Raw genomic sequence first — 23,355 nt, 5'->3', positions numbered from 1 at the left:
ATTATATATCTGACCGTTATGTCACACCAGCCCACGGGGTGTACCACTCAGACAGACTCGTCACGTTATATAATCATTCCATTTACATACAGCTCTGCAGAGAAATCTTAATGCATGGCCTTTGGAAGAGCAGAGAGAACCGGTGGAGGTCTGGTGTTCACCTGGTTGAATGTACTTGATTCTCTGTGTTAAACTTTTAATGTTCATTTGAAGGAAACCAGTGACTTCTTCTACAACAAGGAAATACATGCAAGATAAATATATATAAAGTTATCACACATTAATTCTCCAACTCAGATCTGCAGTTGTCCGTAGTTCAGAATCAGCTGTCTCATTTATATTTCCATTAATGTACAACACTTACAGTTAGGACCATGCACACAAGAAAGCTTGACTGTGACCTCCTGACACCAAGAAGAGGAGCTAATTGAGTTATTTGTGTTTGGCTGGACAGAAAGTCAAAGGAAGATAATGAAAACTGATGTGGATGCAAACGTCTAAACTACTTTTCTGGCACATATGCTATTAGGGCATAATAAATAAGTCAAATTAATCAAATTAAAGTGGAGCTGAGGTTCTGAGGCTGCAGTTCCTCTATTGACCACTTGAGGCTCCAAAAGCGAGTCAATCCCTATAGACCTTTATGTCAGCAGAAATAAATATGTTTAGAGCCTGGTCTCTGTGGCTAATATCTCCACTCATGACAGCATTACATTCACACTAAAAGGCTTAAAGTCGTGCATTTTAAGGCTGTGGCTGAATCATTCAATGAGTCGGAGACAAGTGGCTGTCTGCACTGGCTCATTTCTGAATTAGCCTGGGAGTTAGCAGGACTTCGCCAAAATGGTGGTGACTGGAGGCCCCACAAAGCTTCTAAACAGGGTTGCCAACTCCCTGAAAAATAAATGAGGGACACCCAGAGGCGAACTAGGACAAAAAATCGGTCCTACAATTTTAGGCCACACCTTTTTGGTCTTTGTTTTAGATTCTCTGATAAACAGACACACAGCTACACTGGCATAACACTGGCAGTGAACAAAATGATGTCATTTCATTGTAGCCTACCTTGTCTTTAGCCACCTAGGCTACATAAAAACTGACCCAAACTCACCTTTTTCCAGGCCTGTAAAGTAGCCTCGCCTAGGTCTAACCTAATAGTGAAATCAAAATGCTGCCCCCGACTCATTTTTCATGTTGGTGAGTGGTGGCTTTACATTTACAAATACGCCTGGAATTATTGGATTCTTGTGTAAATAGACGTGCAGCTGATTTGACAAAATGTAGGCAATAGACAAAAATAATAAAGTTTTTACAAGTGTGATTTTCTTTCATCTTCATCTTAACTATGCAAAAAAGCAAATTACTGTTGCTTTTTTTGGTGTATGTTTTGGTCATTGGATTTTCCGTTGAGAAAAGGATATTAAAAAACAACAAACAAAAAAAGAGACGTTATTTGATTTTCATTTTTCTTTATTGGGGTCAAGAATGGAAAAAATAAACAAATAAAAACAGGTTGATTTTCCATTTTCGAACAAAAAAGTGCCATTTTCTCGTACTGTGCAACTGGAAGTTGTCGTTTTCAAAGTAAGAGCACGTACAAGGACGGCGCTGTGTAACAGGAGTTGATGAGGATGGATCAGTACATTGTTGACGTCACTACTAGCTACTAGCTAACATTACTCTCATATGTGTGCAGAGATTTCTGCAGATGATAAACCTTGTTTTGCCATCAGAGTAAAAGTCCAAAGACATTAACCTGGGCTAGTCTAGGGAAACCACACAGAAGTCATGTATTTGGGCATTCAGAAATATAGTACCGTCCTCATACGTGCTCTTACTTTGAAAATGGTAACTTCTGGTTGCAAAATGTGAAATTAAAACGGTTGCTTTTTTGTTTTGTCTTCTAACGTTTTTATTTTTGGGTTTTAGAAGCAGAAAATTAAAACACGCCGTTTTTAAAAGTTTTCTTTATCCATTCTCGACGCTTCCATTTTAAGTTTTGAATATTAAAATGAAATCCAAATAACCGCTCATTTTATGTTTTTTAATATCGTTTTCTGAACGGACCAGGGCGTCCAGCTTTCTTACGCATTACGTACATTTTATTTTTGAGACCCACAAACACACAGAGCAGAAGATGAAAACACCAGAATGTTCATTTTCTGTGACCAAGAATAAATAGGCTTAAGAAGAGACAAATGTCTCAGAGAATTAATCTCATGTCTCATTTCCAAGTTAAACAACGACTTTGATTTAATTTAACCCCGGTTTGGCGCCTCCCCTTCGGGAATATTCTCCAACAACTTCCCGTGAGCCAACTTTCCATCACTTGCGGTATGATAATGAGTCACTGTTTGCATAAGCTAACATATGCAGCTCGCTGAAATATTCAATTCGCACAAAAAGCAAAGTGGAGCATTACTCAGACGGTCTATTGATCCGGCCCAGTGAACATGAAGCTTTTAAACAAGCGCCGCAGCTCATTTGCAGGAGGCCTCAGTGTCCGTGTCCATCAAACCTCCAACGCAACGCTGTACCGGACCATTTATATTCGCTCGCCGTTCCAAAGGCAAGACAGGCAGATGATTCAGCAAATCTCTCCAAAAACACACAGAGGGTTTCTTTAAGGGGGTGGGGGCAGTTCACTTTCCTCCGGTAGCAGAGGGTTCATAAAGTGTCAGGCTGCAGGGTAGCGCCGCCGCACTCTGACGTAAAACACTTGCGCTGTCATAACCCTCTCAGTGAAGCCTCGAAAAATAACCGGAGCAGCTAATTATGATGGTTTTCATTATACAGCAAAAGACTGTGAGCTACTTTCTGAACTTCTTTCTTCGCTGCATTTTCCCCATCATAATTCAAGGTAGATGTAAGAAGCAAAATGTAAAAAAAAATGTTCCTCGGTTGATTTTCCCGAATCAGAGCAGAATTAAAATGTATTAACAGCCCTCAGAGCCTGACAGCTCGTCACGGCTCTCCGAGAACCTTAAAATCCACGGCAGCGGGCTCATTTCGGGCTGGCAGGTCTTTCAAGTGTTGATGGAAGGGGAGAAGAATTGTGCAGGCTGCTGCTTAAAGGTCAGCTGTAGCAAAGTGGCCCGAATAGAGGCCCCGGGTCTAAGAGAGCATAAGGCTCGCACGTGCAATCAAATGAACTCTGGAATATGCGAGTGAATTCATGGTGAGACGGAGGCATTGTGAGAGTAGCGCGGCCCGATCGTTGGCAGCGGCAGCATCGACGTCAGTTCGGGTGCAGGATCGGTGGCATTTCAATTTCAAGCCTTCTCTCATGTGTCACTGGTTTCATTCTAGGTATCAAGGCTGTCAATTAGATTTAATGAGGCAAATGTTAAACGACGGGGGGGGAAAAAAGAACAAATAAGAAGTTGGAGGACACGGTTCCACACAGACACGCGCAGGAATACGTCAGTTTGAGAGTGACACAAAAGCATAAAGCGTTGGAAGAAACGAGTCAAGACATCAGCCGTAAAAACATCTCAGAGCAAATGAATCTGTTTAGCTCCAGTCTGATGCTCGGCTGCACCGCAAAATACAGTTTGTGCGACTTTACAAGTTTGGCGACACTCCATGAGGACGACAGGCGGCTGAAACATCACGGCTTTTCCTCTTATACGCAGCGAGAGTGAGACAGACTCACACAGCTGCTGCAAAACTCAGGTGACCCCATGCAGCTCTGGACTGTCAATACCAGATGCTTAAACTCGGGGAGCGAGAACGATTTAATAATCATTTTCAGAGCAGGTGGAAGCAGTAAAGTCGACAGAATAATTCACCTCGCGCTCACAAACTATTCTGCTCTGCTGCTGTTTGTGCTTCCTGATACAGACTTGACATATGGACTAGATGGTGTCAACTGTGACTGTTAATGTGCATCAGTGTGTGGTGTCAAATTATGGAATAGGTTGAGCACAAGGACCAGACTTAAACCACTTAAAAAAAAAAGAAAAAAAATTCATTGTTGTTTCCATATATATTTTTTTTATTAAGCTAATTATTATTAGCCACTTGCATTTAATTTATATATAAAAACTATATATGTGTATTTAAGTATAATTGTATGTATATGTATCTGTATATGAATGCATGTATGTGTGTATATATATAAGGAGTAATGTAAAAGGAAGAGGGAGATAAACAACTATTATTAATAATTTATGGAGAAGAGCAGGAGAAAATAAATTGTACTTCTTCCCCTTTTCAGACATGGAAGTGAAATTATTGTGCTCCTGCCTCTTCACCATAAATTATTTTACTGCTTTATTTTATTTTTTATTTTTTTATTTTTAGGATTGTGTCGACTGTCTGTTTTATTATATTATCATTTCTGTTTATTTGCTCATATATACACATAATTTGCATGTTAACATGGAATAAATCACTAAAAAAAGTTGTTGTTTTTTTAACAGTCAGTTAAATCTTTTTTTAAATATCATGAAATACACATATGATGTTTATTAACTAATAAGAGAAGCACATAGATACCTCCTGGTAGTCCTAGTGCTTAAACTCTTCACTGAAATACTTGGAAATTCTAACTTTCAACCCTAGAGTGACCTTTTTTTTTACTTTTGTAAAATTTTTTAAACTTGTTCATTTTCAAGGAAAAATATGTTTAATTATCCTCCATTATTGCTTCATATTGCTTCACCACTGAAGAGAACTGCTGGCTGCATTATACATAACATACTGTGCGCCTTATGTAAGCTTTTTGTCAGACTCTGACGTGCATCATCAGATCTTTGTGGGTAAGTTGTGCGTCTGCTCAGTCCTCGTCCACGTCGCTCAGCGGCCCAGACGAACGCGGATAATTCTCCCCGGCGCCGCCGTCTCCACACACCACATCTACTCAGACGTCCTCCGCGTTTGTCTGCATTGCAGTTATTTCCGTTAAAGTGACTGACAACACGAGCCGCTCAGTCTCCACCGTTTCACCAGACTGAAGGAGAGACCAACACAACTGTGATCGGTCCAAATTCTATTTCCTCGTCCACGTCTCAGTGGGACTGGACGGACACACACAGGCCTCCTACACACCGTCTACGCACAAATCCTCCCGTTCCTGCACTTTATATTAACTGCACACTATGAAGCCAGTGGCTGTCATCATTCATAAAGCATCACTTCTACATTAATATACATTAGTGACCGATTTATATCTGGATAGCAGTGGGACGGTGTCAGGAGTGAGACACAGCAAAGGTTGAGGAGAAGTTATTTACACCAATCAGCCATAACATTAAAACCGCTGACAGGAGAAGTAAATAACATTTAAACCATCTTCATTGTTCTGCTGGAAAACTTTTGATGAGTCACAAGAGAGACTGGTGCAATATTAGGAAGGTGGTCATAATGTAATGCCGGATCTGTGTATATACCCCGTATGAATCTTGAAAGAGAAATCTATGAAGCGTGAAGTTTTACATGAAGGTCACACAGGGAACGAGTGCTGAGACGAGCCTCCTTCATCACAATAGTCGACTAAGCTCAGATGGTTAAAGGAATAAATGAGATCTGAAGGACGACGTGAGCGGAGCTGCCTCGCGCTTTAACCGCTGTCGCTTAGAAAAAATGTTCAGCCCAAGTTCCTAACCATCCCGCTTCTTCTTCTCCTTTATTATTTTTTTTTCCCTCCCGCCTGAGGCCAAGTCATTCAGATAATAAGGTTTCTCTCAGAGGCAGAGCAGACTCAGATGAAGTCAATTTACAATTCGAACACGATACATTAAAAGGCCAAATTCATTAATGGGGATTATCGCAGCGCATTCTGGAGAGGTTAATAAGAGAGAGGAGAGCTTTGTGTTTGCCCCGGACGCAGCGACAACCACAACCACAACAACACAACAACGTGGAAATAAATGTCAGCTCACATCGGACCGTCCTGATCCTTTCATTACAATATTATATTAGCAGATAATGTTACTGTCGTCTTTTATGATAATAACTATTATTGATCTGTAAAATATTCTGCACAATTAATCTTTGCCACGTCTCTTTAACGACTAATATTGAGGGAATCCTTACCAACTTTAAGTCAAGCGTCAAAATCACTGGAGAACATCAGGCAACTTTCCATCATTTTAAGATTATTATATTTAAAAAAATAGGTGCATATACCATGAACTTAACGTCATGTACAAACTGAACTATCTGTGAATTGTTTGCAAAGACACATGAAATAAACAGTTCTTAAGTTATATAAAAAAATGCTACGTCGCCACTGTAGCACATTAATTAAACCCCACACTAGCATTAAAATGCTTATGACGCACCGTAATTATGCAGAAAAATGAATGTCTTCATTACACGTTAATTGCATCCTCAACATAAGAAGTTCTCCGGAGCGAAAAGAAAAGAGAGAAATGAGTGCGACTGAATGACAGCGACAGAAGAGTTGTTGTGTGTTTGACTTATAGCAGCTCCACCTCAGAGCCCAGCGTCTTCCATCTGCATTAAACATCTCACTGTGGTTGGTTCGCACGTCTCCATTCATCCGGATCTGGTGAGGAGTGATTTGCACGTCCCTGTAAATCCATCACACAGCTACAAAATGAATCTATTAATAATGTTTACGCTGGCTTTTCTCATATGCTGCGTTTCTGTTCCCCCCATAGAAATACGCAAAACCTTAATATCATGATAAAAACTCTCAAATATCTAAAGCTAAAACTCTTTTATGCTCTTATCAGGAGGTTTTTCAGACGTATTCAGTCACCGGACATGATGCAGGGATCATGTGACCAGTTTGTTTGAAAATGTAAGAGAATTATGAGAAATATGGGAGTTCACAAGAGCACAGCTCCTTCACAAAACACCTTTAAATGGAAACACGTACAAAGACCAGTTGTACTTTATCGTAATTTCAGAAATATCGTTTTATTTTGTGAAAAAGTGTAATGGAAATACAGCTATAGACTGTATATAAATATATACTTCCTTGCATTGGTCAAACTGACGCAGTTTTCCTGGGGATAGAGCCAGAGTCTGATCAGCACGGTCCGAGGGCGGAGTCTGATATCGATGCCCCGCCCACACTTCCTCCAAACTCATTCACATTTTCGTTTAATTAATACTAAGAGTTGTTGGATTATACACTGTATATACAAACATCACTATACGGAGCGGTTGGCATGGCAACTGGTAGTCACACTTACGTCACATCCTGTTTCTATAGTGTCAAATAACTAATTAAAACTAAACTTGAAAAAAAAATTTACACCTGAACCTACATCAACATTATACTAACTAACGGTACCTAAACGACAGAAATCATCCTTGAAAAAGTATATATTTGACGTGTATTTTAGTGTTTTAGTTCGGCCCAGGTCCCATCCTCTAACATGGAGGGGGTGGAGCTTATGATCTAAACTGCAGCCTCCAGCCACCAGGGGGAGCTCTACGAGCTCACTTTAGAGGAGCTATTCTGGCATCCATCTTTATGCTGTCTATGTTTTCGAATCAAAACTTTTGGCCACGATGGATTAAGTTCAATTTCTGACTTTAACTTATAAAATTGAGCTCAATATCTAACAGATAACTCCCTGTTGTTAATGATGATGCACAGTATTAATCCTTCCTTTGTATAAAGATTTTACATTCTTGCTTATACTATTTTATTTTACTAGATTTTAATTTTACTTTTACCTCCACAGACGTATGGTACGAGTAAAAACATTAACGGAATAGTGAATCGCTTTCGACATATACAGAGAGTAAACGTTATTGATAGATTTATTTTGTAGCTGTGCGATGGATTTACAGGGACGTGCAAATCACTCCTCACCAGATCCGGATGAATGGAGACGTGCGAACCGACCACAGTGAGATGTTTAATGCAGATGGAAGACGCTGGGCTCTGAGGTGGAGCTGCTATCAAACACACAACAAGTCAAACACACAACAAGTCAAACACACAACAACTCTTTGGGTTTTATCTTAATCATAAGTTTGGTTGCTCTTGTTTTTTTTTTTAAATAATCACTTACAGATTCTACTTGCTTACTTGTCTTCATATATTCTTTGAATTTTGTGTTGTAATATATTGTTGCAGAAGTAGTCATAGTAGTAAAAGTAGCGGCCTAGTGGTTGTGGTAGTTGTTGTCTGTGTCTTGTCTGCATTTAGCCAAAAAAGGGAAAAGGAAAAACAGCATTTCACACCTCTGCATGCTTTTGCATGTAGGTGCAGCGTGGTGGTGGAAGTGGTTTGCGATAAGGTTTGGGGATTTAAGGCACTGCCCGGCTGGGGCTTTGAATGTTTGAGCTTTTCTCTTTCTGCTCTGGCTTCCTTCCATAGTCCACAGACACGGTAGACAGGTTAATTAGTGATTCTAAATTGGCCGTAGGTGTGAGTGTGAACGGTCGTTTGTCTCTTTTGTGTGTTGGTCCTGTTATAGTCTGGCCACCTGGACCCTCTGGGGGACAAGAGTTTACAGATAATGAGTGAGCGAACGAATGTGGGAGTGACGAAGAACTGAGAGGAACGGTGGATTGAGCCTGATGGATGACAAGCTGCTGTCTTCTTTGAATCTATTTGTGAAAATGCACAATTAATTTGTGAAATTAAATGATACCTCAGCCCTTCACTTCAAAGTCACTTCAGTCTAGTTAAGTTTCTGACTGATGTTCCTCATCTCCACCACCAGTCCTTTAGAACTGAAGACGTGGATGAAACGTCTTCAAGAAAGAAACAAGTCCAGTTGCCTTTCTTTAAAGCTTTTGGATATTTATATCTGACATTTCTTTTCCTGGGAGGAGGTGCAGCTTTCTGAGACTGAGGTCAAGGGTCAAATGTCTCCTGAGAGCCACGGCTCACATGAAGCACTGTAACACGACTGGATGCAGTCCAGAAAAAAACGTGCACTGTTGTGCATGTGTGTCTAAATGTAAGGAGCCATTTAAGGTGCAATAAAGGAATATACACCGATCAGGCACAACATTATGACCTCTGTGGATCATCCCACAGATATTTGAGTTTTTGAGTGTTTTGTGTGTGTGTCTGTGGCTGCCATGAAGCAGTGTCATTGCTTTGGGATGGGGGTGTCTGGTCTGGTTTGGTCTGGTTTGGTCTGGTCTGGTCTGGTCTGGTCTGGTCTAGGTGGTGCTCCATGTCTAAGTAACATCCACAAGAATGAACACCAGGTCCAAAAGTTTCCCACTGAACTGTCACAAGATGGTTTGAATTGTATTCACTTCTCCTGTCAGTGGTCATAATGTTGTGGCTGATCGGTGTACATTGACAATCATTCTCCAGTGATGGAAACCCTTCAGATCAGACATTAAACTACAATTACTTGTTTAATCAGCTGGTTGTTTTTTTCTACTTCCATGTTTTTGTCTCTCCTGGAAACTGAATCAGATTATCAATCCTTCTAATCAGATCAGTCTATTCTGATTGAGGTGGCTACATGAGGCCTTTTTTATTACAAAATTTAGTCCACCCATGATGAAATATGCTAATTTTACTATTCTAATCTAAGATTTAAGACCACCCTGTGTCTCATGCTGTCTATTAAACGTTGCTGACAGGCCTTCTTAAGAGTTAGAGTTGTTTTCTGCTGCAGAAACGACGCAGACTCCTGGAAGACGACCGGCTCCCCATGTAGTTATTTCATCTTTTAAAGATTTTGACAAGGTTATACAAGTTTTTAAGGGTCCCGTGTGGTCTACCGGAATTCCCTTTATGCTGCGGTTTGCCAGGCCTTTCTCTGACGCTTGCAGCTGGTGCAGAACGCTGCAGCTCGGGATTGAAACCAGGTCACTTCAATGATTAATTGTAAGATTTTAGTGTTTGCATACACATCTAACTCATCCTCCCTGATCTCCTACAACCACACGTTGAATTAAAGTCACTCAGGTGGAACCACTTTACTCTGGTTGTACCGGGATCCAGTTTTTTGTTTTAATTCTTTGGAGTTTAAGGCAACATAAAAGCAGGTTTTCTTTATTTCTGATGCTTGTATCTCTGATTCTACAGCACTTTGCCACATTTTATTGTTTTTAAGTAAATAAAATCTGTAACAATAATAATAATAATAATCTTTTTGGGGGAGCGAAAAGTAAGTAAATTTATAAACAGTATAAGCATCCTCACTGGACCATCACCAGCTCAGTGTTATGTGTCAAGGAGTTCATAAAGTAGGTCATGTGACCCCCTGCAGAGCGCATCCTTATGACAGCCTTTATTGTGTCTGTGATAATTACTAATTGCCCGGGCTCCATTATCGTCCTCTGGCTCTTTAGGGCGTGGGCACCACAGATGGCCCCACAATTGTGTCAGTGCATTATGGTCTGTAGTGCAGCGAGCTAACACACGTGAATGTGATGGCGATGCATGAACGAGAACCGCAGCGTCAGCACGTGTCAAAGTGCAGCGGGACCGCGTCAACTCATGTGTCACCGCTTGACGGCTTTTAGGTCAGACAGACGCCCAGCGGAACAAAAAACACGTATCCGGTCGATTCAGCACCGCTGGGCAGGAAGGAAGCGGCGGCGGTGGAATCATAGATGGAGGACATCGCCAGGGAGACCCTTAAAAATAGCTGAGAGAGAAGTTTGTAGAATCTGAGGGTCAGTCTCACGGAGTCAGAGTTGAGTTCATAAAGTAAATTATAAACGCAGAGGTGGGATTAAAAGACGAGTCTGAAAACATGAGACAGAGACCGTATGAAGATGGATGGCCGAACAGCTCCTTTAAAAGTGAAGTCAAAGCAAGTAGAGCTCCCCCTTGTGGCTGGCTGCAGTATAGGTCATAAGCTCCACCCCCTCCATGTTAGTGGGCGGGTCTTGGGTTAAACACAAACCCATGTTCATGTGTTCAGCTTTTTCTTATAAGCTTACGATGTATAAGTGGGGTCAAAAATGTATTGTATTCCTAAAACAAGTTGTCTCTGACATGAGGCCATTTGGATTTGTATCTAATTGTTATATTTTTAAGTAATTGCCACACTTTCACCTACATTTCCATTCATTTTCTATGCAGCATCAAAGGTTAACCCTAGCTATCCTAAGATTTCTATCAGCTGTGACTGTCAGGTAAACATTTACTGTCGCTCTACACATCTAACACCAGCGGTCTCACCACCCTGAGGGTTATTTTTACACAGCAACGTTCCCGTACCATACCTCAAAATATATGTGCCGTTATAAAATATTAACATATTTTCCACATTTGGGAATTTTGCGTGATAGTAATGTGTCATGAAATTACCACTTTGTGCGACTGTGTGAGTGGATGAAGGGCAGCTGTGACTGGTGGTGATGGTAAACTACCTCAGTAGTCTTTGGGTATTTAAAAAAGTGCTATATAAATTATTATAGATTATTATTGTTATTATTACGTAAAATATGAAATCATTCTCGTGTTGGGATCATTACCCTTTTATACCTTTCTAGAATATATTTTGTGATAAAATGTGAATAAAAAGTGATAAATGAACTTGTAAAACATGAAATAACTCCTTTTTTGACCAAAATACAATAAATAACATCTTCTTTCACCAATATGCAAGAAATTACTTAAGTAAATAAAGTATAAAACACATTCATTATAATTGGGGTCCTTTTTGACCTCGCTCATGGAAGAGTGTAGGTATTGGTAGGTCATGCATCTAAGGGATAAGATTAATTTTAGTTAGTTATTTGACGCTATAGAAACACTATAGTAAAGTGGTGTTGTATACTCAGAAATAATAGCATCAGTTTGGCCGCTGCAAGGAAGTGGGGATGTGGTATCCATATTTATATACAGTCTATGGTATATGCAAAAATAATGCAGTAATCAATGCACGCACTTCATTTCCAGGCAAAATAACTTTTGAATCACTCAAACTGACAAAAGAGGAGCGAGTCTCAAAGAAAACAACGGCCTCAAGCGCCGATCAGATGAAAAGCTTTTATCTGTGCTCAGACACAGAGAGCTGCTGTGAGCGATGCTGCTAACACAGAGAGTGACAGCTCAAAGGATGCCCAGGGCTTTACATCATTTCTGTTGCTATGCAACTACTCTAGTATTAAGAGCAGGCTAACCTTAAGTAATACAGGTGCTAATGTTTTTGAAAATCAAAACTGCCAAGAAGCAGCAGACATTGTGAAAAGGTGAGGAGCGGAAACGTGAAAAGGAGTTGATGTCTGGCTAAGGAGCTTTAAAAGCCTCCCTCCTGTTTTCTCTCCTAAAGATGGCTTCCAACATGACTCCAAAATCCACACACAAAAAAAAGCCTTTAGCATTCAAATCACGTGGGTATCATCCAAACTATTTACTAAAAAGTTTCCTCTCTTTCCGTCACCGTCCCCAGACCGACAGCAGACAGTAGGAAGAGGAAACAGAAAAAGCAAAATGTAACTTTGACTGAGAGTGCTGAAGCCAGATACATGCCTCAGCTGGAATGTGGAAGTGATTGTTTTCAGGGAATGAGGTTTCTGTTCTCTGTCACAGCGAAACCACTTCAGGAACACACACACACACACACACACACACACACACACACACACACACACACACACACACACAAAAAGTTAAAAAAGTTTTGTCTGCTCACCCATCTCGGGATGGTGCCTTCCCTCCACAGGAACGCTGACTGTCCGTCGCAGTAGCTTGTTCCTGTGAGACTCTGAGCGCCTCTCGCGCATCAGCAAAGGGTGTACCTGCACGGGGAGGGAGCACAAGGTCAGCACGCAAACACACACTGCTGCAAAAGTACGCGCAAAGTTTGGTGCAGAATATCAGCGCGCAGCTAAAACTCTTTGTCCTCCTCTTTGTTGTTTCGGAGGAACCGCTGAGTTCATTCTATGTTTTTATGGGAGTTGTTTTTATGTTAAATTTTTTATTCTGAACTTGTTTTGCCCCAATGCATCTTTTTTTTTCCAACACGTTCTGATTTTTTATTGTGAAGAAGAAAAATAAAGTTTAATAAAATACAAGAAACCTACGATAATGAACTCCTCTCTACCTCTGAATTTCCTCCTCAGTTCTTATGTGAATATTAAACATTCAAAAAGAGAAGAAATAATAATAAAGATAATAAAACAGCATTAAACAGAAGTGTTTGTTTGAAAATTAGACTTAAGACATTGAAGTTAAACTGTCTAATTAGTGACGGGAAAGTTTCCAAAATCACACATGAACTCATGAACCTGGTAAAAAAATTCATCCGAGAAATCATTTAAGTTGTGTCACATCGTTCAGCTGAAGCAAAAGCAAGAAAGAAGTTTATTAAATGATGTATCACATCTGATCTGGAGCAGCTGAAAACAAAAAGAAAAGATAAAATAAGTCTCTCTCCATATAAACCACATTTCACAGCGCTGCCACGTTTGGCCCCACGGTCCCTGAATTCATAAAAGTGAGACTTGAGGGGAAATAAATGGGAGACGCTGTCGCTCTAATCAGAGATTCTGGTCCTTCTGAAACATCTCAGCTACACTCTGTAAAGTACAGACCTATAAATCCTGGATGAACACCAGAGCTGGTACTTTGTTGACGCTGAGCCCCAGAACGCCGAGAAATACACAAAGAAATAAAAAGTGACAACAGAAACATCACAGTGAGATTCTTCTCAGTAAGACGCAGTGTGAAGCTGCTTGAGACCCTGTGAGTATTTAGAGTTTTAGCCTCATTTGTCCGTTACCAGAGCACAACAGACCAGAATGTGATTCAGATCGTGGTTTAAAGACGTGGTGGAGACCAAAGCAGAGGGAAAACAGGAGCCGAAAGTAAATAAAGAGCCCTGAATCCAGTCAATCTAGATTTACAAAAGATAACTCCATCCATATCTCATTGCACCTTATCATTATCCTTCCTTTATGTTTGTATTTACTCCCATTGATATCTCTGGTTAATTTGTATAAATGCAGCCTCCTTCACATATTTATGATTTTGTGCTCATATTATTGTATCCTATTGTATTTATTTTATTATTATTATCACAATATAATTTTATTTTATTTTAGTGTTTTTACATGCATTTTTCTTCTTCCTATTTTTTTTTTTTCATGTGCAGTTCAGCTACTTTGACCAAGTAATGTCCCTTGTGCATGACTAAAGTCTATGAGACGTCCTGCGACCCCAAGTTAACCCAATAACATTAACAGATGTGAAAACCACCGACTGACTTGTGCATTGGACTTCTACCGATGGGAGGTGAAGTGTTTATTTCTTCATTACTTGTTGTTACATCGCAACAGGAAGTAATATTGTTTTCTGGTTGTCTGTAGGGTGGGAATTTGAAAATGACTGAAAATGAACAGAATGGACAAATAAATGGACTGTAACACTGGAATGGGTCTTTTCGTGCAGATTATAAAAGAAAAGAAATATAAAAAAAGCGAAATTTTGTTGTGATTTGTTATTTTTATTTGCTGTAACCATTTAAAATATTTCTTTTTGTTTGAAAAATTATACTTTTTGTCAGACTCTGACTGGCTCCCCACTTATCCTAAAAACCTTCCCATTATAAAGTCTAATTAGTTATATTACTGGGCTGTAGTTATTCACATAGCTGTTCTGGACTGCGTTAATGTTGTTGCTGGGGTCAGACGGTCAATAAACATCTGTGACCCCGGGTCTGGCTTTGTGCCGTGCATCGTTGGCACCAGTCTGAGGAAATCCAGGCTGTTGGAGAGCGTGAGTGAGGGAGATCACTATGACTGGCTGTGTCCACGAGAATAAGAGAGATGAAAGAAAACGATGAGGTCAAGAGGGCGAACGCAGAAGCCTCTTCTCATTTTTCATCCTCATTTTATGATTCAGCAGAGGCTCTTCCTAGATTCCTAGCTCCTTCCAGTTTACCCCTTTGACTGATGCAGACTACTGCAGCCGCTGGTATGAACAGGTAGCAGGTTAGACTTTGCACTGTGTTTAAATGCAACTGTTTGGTCTTGCTGGTAGTTCTTACATGTGGGTTTGGTGTGTCTGGGCCTTTAGGAGCATCTCTCAGTATAATACACTCCAGTTTGACACCACAGCATGCAACAACTTAAATAACAAATATATAGCAGAAGGCTAGTCTGGAAGTCCAACACAAACAGTATTTTTTACTGCAGAAAGCTGCAGTGTTGTGATGGTAAGAATTGATACTCTGCGGGTTCCTCCCGCCATCCGAAGGTTTATTGGTTGTTCTAAATCGATCGTAGGTGTGTGTGTGTATAGTTGTCTGTATCTCTGTGTTAGCCCTGAGACAGACTGGAGACCTGTCCAGAGTTGGGAAAGACTCCAGCTCCCCGTGACCCTCCAGAGGACAAGCAGTTACATAAAAATTAATGAATGAAGCTGGACTGGAGTTTCTCCGTTAGGAACTGATAACACTCAACTGGACGCTGCTTTATGTGGTGACTGACCAGATACAAGAATCATAATCATATTCAAACACACACGTAGAAGACGTAGAAGACAGAACTCATGTTTGAACTGTTGTATATTACACAGTAGGACTACATTAGTTTTACAGCCTTATAAATCCTCAAAAATATCATTCCGATTATTGCAGCTTTCATAAATGTTGAATAATTCCTCGTGCTCCGGCTGTATAATAAATGAGTTACTAAAGGATTAACATATGGGAAAAGATGCATTATTTCCTTTTGAGTATTTTAGTTAAAATGTTCGAACCCGAGTGACGCATACGGACCACAAGGTGGCAGTAATGTTCTAATACAGAAAACGAAGAAGAAAGCTAGCAGTCACATTTAAGTGCAGTACCATTTTTTTCTGTAATGTTTCTAAAAGTTGCTCAGTGAACTGGTTGAACTAAGAACTTGAGTCCTCACGCCGGCTTCCTCCCACAGTCCAAAGACGTGCTCGTTAGGTCAATTGGTGATTCTAAACCAGCCGTTAGTGTGCGTGTGAATGGTTGTTTGTCTCTCTGTGTGGGTTCTCAGCCCTGTGATAGACTGGCTACCTGGCGACAGCGTTCAGTTCCCCCTTTTACCAACATAAACTCAAGGATTCTGTAGAAATAGCAGCAGCAGCCTTATTTGTGTTCCCATACAACACACAGCTACTTGTGAGTCTAGCGTCTGCCTCTGCAGTGTTGGGGTATAAAGAGCTGGTGTGAACACAGAAACCCAGTGTCAGAAGGTGATAGTGACTGCAGAGAACAGTGCAGGGTAGTGCAGCCTGGGGGCAGGGGGGCTTTGGGGCCAAGCCAGCCACAGTGAAGGACACTGGCAGGTCACACTGAGCCATATGTCCCTCAAGACAGCCGGGTGGCGCTCATCCTACAGGAGCTCTGTTAAGATAAAAGACTGGCAGAGTGAGAGTGTGTGTGGGAGTTGGCTGTATTTGTGAAGGTGTACAGAACTACCATTTGGTCCATTAAAAGGGGAGAGCGCGTAAAAAACTGAATGCAGACACTGCTCAGCATCGCGCTCCTAATATTGTTCACTACCACCGTAGAGTTGCATCACACCTGACAGGAAGGAACACACACAGTAGCTCATACTATATCACATCTCCGCTGGAGTAATCGAGTTAGACCAGCCGAGCGAAAGGATGCGTCACATCACAGAACGAGGATTCTGTTTATGAGTCTCTTTATCCAACTTAATCAGGTACAAGCATCATAAATCATAAAAGCCAATGTGATTACACTCTACTTTGCAATTTGTGCAACCAAAGAGCACAAAGCGTCGCTGCAGTGCACCGCTTCCTGGGAACATATTACCTGCTGTGATGATATTACTGCATAACCTCCTCGATGAAAAACCATATTAAGTAGTTTCCATTTCTGAGTTCCACTGGAGGATGCAATGAGCGTGAACTGTACAATATCTAAATTCAGTGAGCTCTGTTTTTGTTGGTGCATTTAGCCATTTATCAAGTGGTTAGCATTGCTAGCAGTTAGCCTCTGCAGCACGTTGGAGTATCAATTTACCTAAAGATTATTACGTCTCCAGGGCGTTATAGATTTACTACAAGCTCTGCTGCCAAGTTGAACTGGGCAACTATTCAGTTCATGAAAGAAAGAAACTAAAATTCACATTTGTTTTAGTTGGTATGTAGCCCAACATCTCCTGCCTACAAAGCTCTTGTGGAAGAAACTTCTGTGGACTCTCTGGTAGGAACTGAATATTAGTGACGCTCTATACCACAGATTTCCTTTCCAATCTGATACTAAGTAAAATTCAGGTTGGTATCAGCGATACCGATCCGAAACCGAGTGCAAATACACCCTAGTGTGTCTGGTAAACCTAAAAAAAATGTTAAGTATTTCAAATCGTAGCTTCATAAAGAATAAAGGCATCAGAGTAATTTATTAATTTATTTTAAACTCTGAAGTACAGTCACCAGGCACTTTCCTTCAGAACTGCCCTAATTCTTCATGTCGTACTTTCAACAAGGTGTTGGAAACATTCCTCAGAGATTTTGGTCCATATTGACATGATGACATCACACAGTTGCTGCAGATTTATCGGCTGCACATCTCTGAGGAGAATCTCCTGTTCCACCACATCCCAAAGGTTCCTCTATTGGATTGAGATCTGGTGACTGTGGAGGCTGTTGGAGTACAGTGAACTCATTGTCATGTTCCAGAAACCAGTTAGAGATGATATGAGCTTTGTGACATGGTGCATTATCCTGCTGGAAGTAGCCGTCAGAAGATGGTCCACTGTGGTCATAAAGGGATGGACATGGTCAGCAACAATACTCAGATAGACTGTGGCATTTAAACCATGACCCCCCCCACCATTACACAACCACCACCAGCCTGAACTGTTGATACAAGGCAGGATGGATCCATGCTTTCATGTTGTTTAAATTCTGACCCTGACATCTGAATGTCACAGCTGAAACCGAGACTCATCAGACCAGGCAACGTTTCTCCAGTCTTCTATTGTCCAGTGTTGGTGAGCCTGTGTGAACTGTAGTCTCAGTTTCCTGTTCTTAGCTGACAGGAGTGGCCCCCGGTGTGGTCTTCTGCTGCTGTAGCCCATCTTCTTCAAGGCTGGACGTGTTGTGCGTTCAGAGATGGTTTTCTCCATTCCTTGGTTGTAACCAGTGGTTATTTGAGTTACTGTTGCCTTTCTATCATCTCCAACCAGTCTGCCCATTCTCCTCTGACCTCTCACATCAACAAGGACCATCCTCTGTTAAACCCTAGAGATGGCTGTGTGTGTAAATCCCAGTAGATCAGCAGTTTCTGAAATACTCAGATCAGCCCATCTGAAACCAGCAACCAGACCACTTTCAAAGTCACTTAAATCCTCTTTCTTCCTCATTCTGATGCTTGGTTTGAACTTCAGGAAGTCGTCATGATTACTTCTACATGAATAAATGCATTGAATTGCAGCCATGTGATTGGCTGATTAGCTATTTGTGTTAACAAGCAATTGAACAGGTGTACCTAATAAAGTGGCAAGTGAGTGTGCATTTCTTGTTTAGATATCCTTTTCATTTATTTTGAGGTTACATGAACCAAAATCTAAAAGTTACAGTGGTATAAATGGCGGAATTGTTTCACCCACAAAATAAAACGAAAAGCCACAGACCTCAATCTAAAATCCAGCCTCTTTATTTTCATTGCATTCTGCTTCCATTTAAATCCAAGTCTTGTCAGTGCACGCAGCCTTTCTCTAACACTCCTTTAATTCTCTCCACCAGATTAATGTAGGAAGCAGCAGAGAGTGGCTGAGCTCTCTGTTCAACTAATTGAATATGCTTTAGTGCCAATGAGTGCCAGTAAACCTGAATTAACCTCACATTCAACCAGCTCGACGTAGATCGGGAATTAAAGCCGCAGTTTCTGACTGTAGCTCTGGCTGCGACCATGCAGCCTTTCTAAATATACGTGCTAAGCAAAGCGGTTTCGTAATGTTGGACTGGGCCCCGCGCCAGCTCAGACTCCTTGAAAGAGGAACTGGGAGGGGGAGTATGGAGGAGTAGCAAACTCATACAGCAGGTAATCTCACTGAATGGTTTTACTGTTGTTGGAGGGATAGCTGTGATTTTCAGCAGGGTTAAAGTGATGCTTCTCTCTGTCCAGATTTTTCAGCTGTTGCCATGGAATCCAGAGGAGACAAATGGTCTGAGCTCACTTTTATCTACAGTGTGAATTGTGAGAAGGTTACAAAACACACGTTTGCTGAGCTGAGGCTTCTGTCTTTTACATTAGACTGTGGTTTCTAAGTATGAAACGTCCAAAAATTCACCTTGTGAACTGCAAAACTGTTAAAATTTTGTATAAAGTAAATAAAATCTGCTTCCAGATGGTGTTTCAGACTCGATCCAGTATACAAAAGCAAAGGTACTGGGCGGTATACTGGTTCATAACAAATACTGGTATTTTTTTCTTTTTTTTTTATGCATAAAAACAAAACAAAAAAAAAAACAAAAAAAAACTTGGTCATACCACCCAGACCCTGTGCAAACAAATGTAAAACAAGGAGGTACTATATATCAATTACAGAGTGACTCTATGGAATAATTTAGAATTAGAAATAAAAACACAGTTAATAGACTTTATTAAAAACTTGTTCAAAATAATATTATTAATAAATATAAAACTGAATTATAAACATTAATGTGCTCATTAACAGTTTTCTGGCTGTAGAATTTACACGCTTTGTTCTGTATAAATCTTAAAATTAACAGACAGATAATGTTAATTTAAAAAGGGCAAAATCAGCCTCAGCCTACGCCTTTTCAGGCAATGTTTGTTTTCACAAATTATATTTTAACAGAAAAAGAAAGAAGTGAAATACTGTTTTATTTATTTATTTATTTACATAAATGCACAATGTTGTTAATTGATGTCTGTCTTCAACAGCGACCCCTGGGTGCTCCGCAGAGGTACTGCAGGGCATTCGCAAATTTTTGGTTGATTAGATGTTTTATATATTATTTTAATTTTTAATTTTTAGCACAAGAGAAGCTAACAGTGCATGACATATATATGTTTATGTTTGCGTCAGTCAGAAAAAATAATATTTCAATAGCATCAATCAATCAATATCAAATGCAAAATGTTAATAATAATGTATATTTATAACTGAGCAGAGTTTAATATAGAACACATATAGTAGGTAGGGGGGTCACTACTTAATCTCTCCATCAGTTTGGGATCCTTGGCCTGAAAAACGTTGAAGACCCCTGATCTAGATGTCAACACTGTTCAGTTACAAGAAGCTAAATATGGTAATTTCCCTCAGTCACATCTACTGGAACAAGAACAAGCCCCACTCCTTCTCTCCCCTCCTGCTGCCCTGCCCAGTGCAATTCATCACTGACAACTTGACTCATGGATAAGAATACCTCTCTGCCTGACCCCAACACTTCAGCCCACCAAGAAGAATCCCACCACCGTTGCCAGCAGGGGGGGTGGGGACAGGCAAAACACCTGGAGGCTATTACATTTCCGTGCGTGTGAGGCAGGATTTGATTTGGTCAGATGTTGCTGGTTGCGCAGCTGGAGATGTGACATAAGACTGGCTCTGGGGTTGCCGTGAGTCGGTAGAGGAGGCTGACATGACTGCGCTCAGCATCCACAGAGAGGCTGACACTTTTAACCACTTTACACGGCGCATGTATGTCTCACAATCATACTTAAAGCGCAAAATAGCAGCGGTAAAAAATAAACTGCACTTCTGTGAGGGGCAGGAAAGTACCTGCAACGTCCATTAGACCTGAGTGGACTGAACAAACCATACACTGAGAACTCTTAAAAGAACTCCGCCGTATGCTTGAAATAAAGTGACGCTTTAATGTGCTCCAAATGGACGAACACTAAAAGGCCAGGAAAGATGTCTGGCATGAAGGAGAGGGGACAGATGCAGTAATTGGTGTAACTGGGATAATGGCGCATACTTTCGGACAGTATCTGCTAAAGGCTATTTATAGTGTTTGACTTGGCAGCATGGACAAAAAAAAAAAAAAAGATTAAGAAGTGGTGGTTGTAAAAAGACTGAAAAACAACAGCTTTATAAAGAACTTTGGCTTCACCAAACACCTGCTTGGATCACAGTATCAGTTATGTTAAGTCAAGTCAAGGAGTTTTCTAAAGGTCAAGACGGTTCAAGTCACGTCCAGCTCGTTTACGGAGGGGATAAAGAAGCAAATCAAAGCAGAGGTAGAATCGTTGCAATACAGACAAAATCAACCTTTTAACTTTACATCGATTTCATCAGAATTACTCAGGTACTTCCCGGAAAGGCACTATTTCCACATTACAGTCATAATTATAAAACAAAACACGGGTTCACGTGGCTAAAATTTAATACTGGGTGGCTGTGGCTCAGTAGGCTTTGAACCAGAGGCTCGAAGTGTCCTTGAGCTAGACACTGAACCCCCAGTTGTGCAGTTGTGTGAATGGATGTGTGTGTGCTTGTGTGAGCGAATGGGTTGATGCTTCTGTGACTATAAAAGTGCTTTAAGTGCCATTAGGTAGAAAGGTGCTATATAAAAGCAATACCATTTACAATTTACCAATGTTCTGCTGGAAAACCTCTAGACCTGCCATTCATCCGTGTGGATTTTACTTAGACATTTTCACCAACCTAGACCAGACCAGGCCCCCCCACCCCACAGAAAAGACAATCCTTGACAGCAGCAGGATGCAGTCTGACACCGACACACACAAAAAAAACCCAATCCCCTCAAACCCCCCCACTAACAATATCCTGTTTCCAGACACCACAGGACACCCTCAGAAGACTCATGTCGATTCTCTGATGAATCACTGCCACTGTTTTAGAGGCACACGAGAGACCTACGAAATATTAGCAAGGTGGTCCTAATGTTATGCCTGATCGTTAACCCCCTGCTTCAAAGACAGCATTTGCCTGCAGTATGCTGTTATGTATAACCTCTAAAATGCAAATAATACTGACTGAAAACAAGAAGTGAAAAAGTTAACATAGAAGAAGTAAACACACAAGCAAACGAGTTAAGAGTTAAAATGAACCTGTTTAGAACTTTTGCAGGAAACATAAGGGCTAAGAGTTTAGCAAGCTAACACTGGGGTGACTTAATGTAGAAGATGCAACGTCACATCTGGTGAAGTCTGAGCTCATCATAGATTTTCAGTTACAAGGTTGCAACACAACCACAATAAAAGAGTACTAGAGAAAATATACAAAACACAATTTATGGTTGTGTCTAATGATGAGATGTTCCTCTGATGTAGTGTTTTATTTTTAATTTTTGGTTATTAATCCAATCTAAATTATGGGATGGTTATGAACAGCAATAATCTAGCTATTTTTGAAGTTGAAGGGTTTTTCACATGATATGAACATTGTTACATTTATGATAATGTACAGGAAACATTGTAGATGTAGATAAACGAAGTGTCAGTCATGTGAAAATGTTATCTGCCAAAACTGAGACAAGTTTTCATTTTTGACTTTTGTGATATAACAAAAATTAGAAACGCGTCTGTCTCGACGCTTGAAGAAGATCTGGAAATCTCCCGTGTAGAATAAACGATCTTGCCAAATCATTGATGAACCCCTAGGAAGCACACGTCTCATCCTGGAACAAATGTTGGATGCTCAAACGGACCAGATGGACCAGACTCTTAGCGAGGCAAGAAAAGAAAAAAAATGCATCCTCCGAGTTCCAGTAGCATTTCCCTGACTTCTTTCCATCAAAATCACATGATGTTGTCGTGCGACTGATGGTGATGCTGCGTTTGAAAAGTCTGTGTTTACACCAGCTACAAGCTTTTGAATTTGAAACAGAGAACAGTGCATCTAGTACAGTGGTCGTCCGTCAGGGCCTGCAAGGACTTCTCTGCTGGCCTGAAAAATATCTGAATCACAGGCTTAATTATACTTTCCATGAATACCCATTAATTCCAAATGTTCTGTTCGCTTCCTTTCATAGATTGAACCCCGGTTGCTCTGCTTCCAAATGTGTATTTTCATATAAAAGCTCTCATCCAATCACGTTTCAGCTGTCAGAGGCCTTCAGAATCAGTTCTGCAGCATAAAATAAGTGTTGATCAGACTGGTGCTTTAACCAAACAGATTTTGAGTTGAGGACATGGCTTAGCGCCCCAATACATCTGCAACCTACTCTCCTACGTCTCCAACCCAAGATCTCTTAGATCTTTAAATCAGCTGCTCCTGACTGTCCCCCGGATCTAGGCTACAAGGAAAAGGGTGATTGTGCCTTCGCCACAGCCGCCGCAAAGCTGTGGAACAGCTTACCCTTCGCGATCAGATGCTCCTCCTCTGTAACCACCTTTAAGGCCAATCTTAAAACTTTCATGTTCTCCCAGGCCTTTAAATGTCCTTGATTAGTCTCCGGCGCCGTCTCCCCATGTGTGTCCTTTCGTCTTGATTTTCCTGGCTGTGTTATTGTGCTCTGCACCTGTTCGTAATTTGTCATCTTTGAATTGTACAGCA

General features: G+C 40.7%; 1 protein-coding gene across 11 annotated transcripts in view; it reads right to left on the bottom strand.

The window, feature by feature from the left end:
• The window catches only part of syngap1b (synaptic Ras GTPase activating protein 1b), a 163,578-nt gene that overhangs the window by 81,320 nt on the left and 58,903 nt on the right, over window positions 1–23,355 (bottom strand). For all 11 annotated transcript variants that reach the window (XM_047598696.1, XM_047598697.1, XM_047598693.1 and 8 more), the window contains exon 3: window positions 12,552–12,657. In XM_047598696.1, coding sequence (XP_047454652.1) covers window positions 12,552–12,657 — 106 coding nt within the window. The remainder of the gene's footprint in view (window positions 1–12,551; window positions 12,658–23,355) is intronic.

The sequence above is a fragment of the Mugil cephalus genome, chromosome 11, assembly GCF_022458985.1.
Source record: "Mugil cephalus isolate CIBA_MC_2020 chromosome 11, CIBA_Mcephalus_1.1, whole genome shotgun sequence".
Taxonomy (NCBI): Eukaryota; Metazoa; Chordata; class Actinopteri; order Mugiliformes; family Mugilidae; genus Mugil; species Mugil cephalus.
Note: the sequence above shows the minus strand (reverse complement) of the source record. Positions and strands in the feature narration are given on the sequence as shown.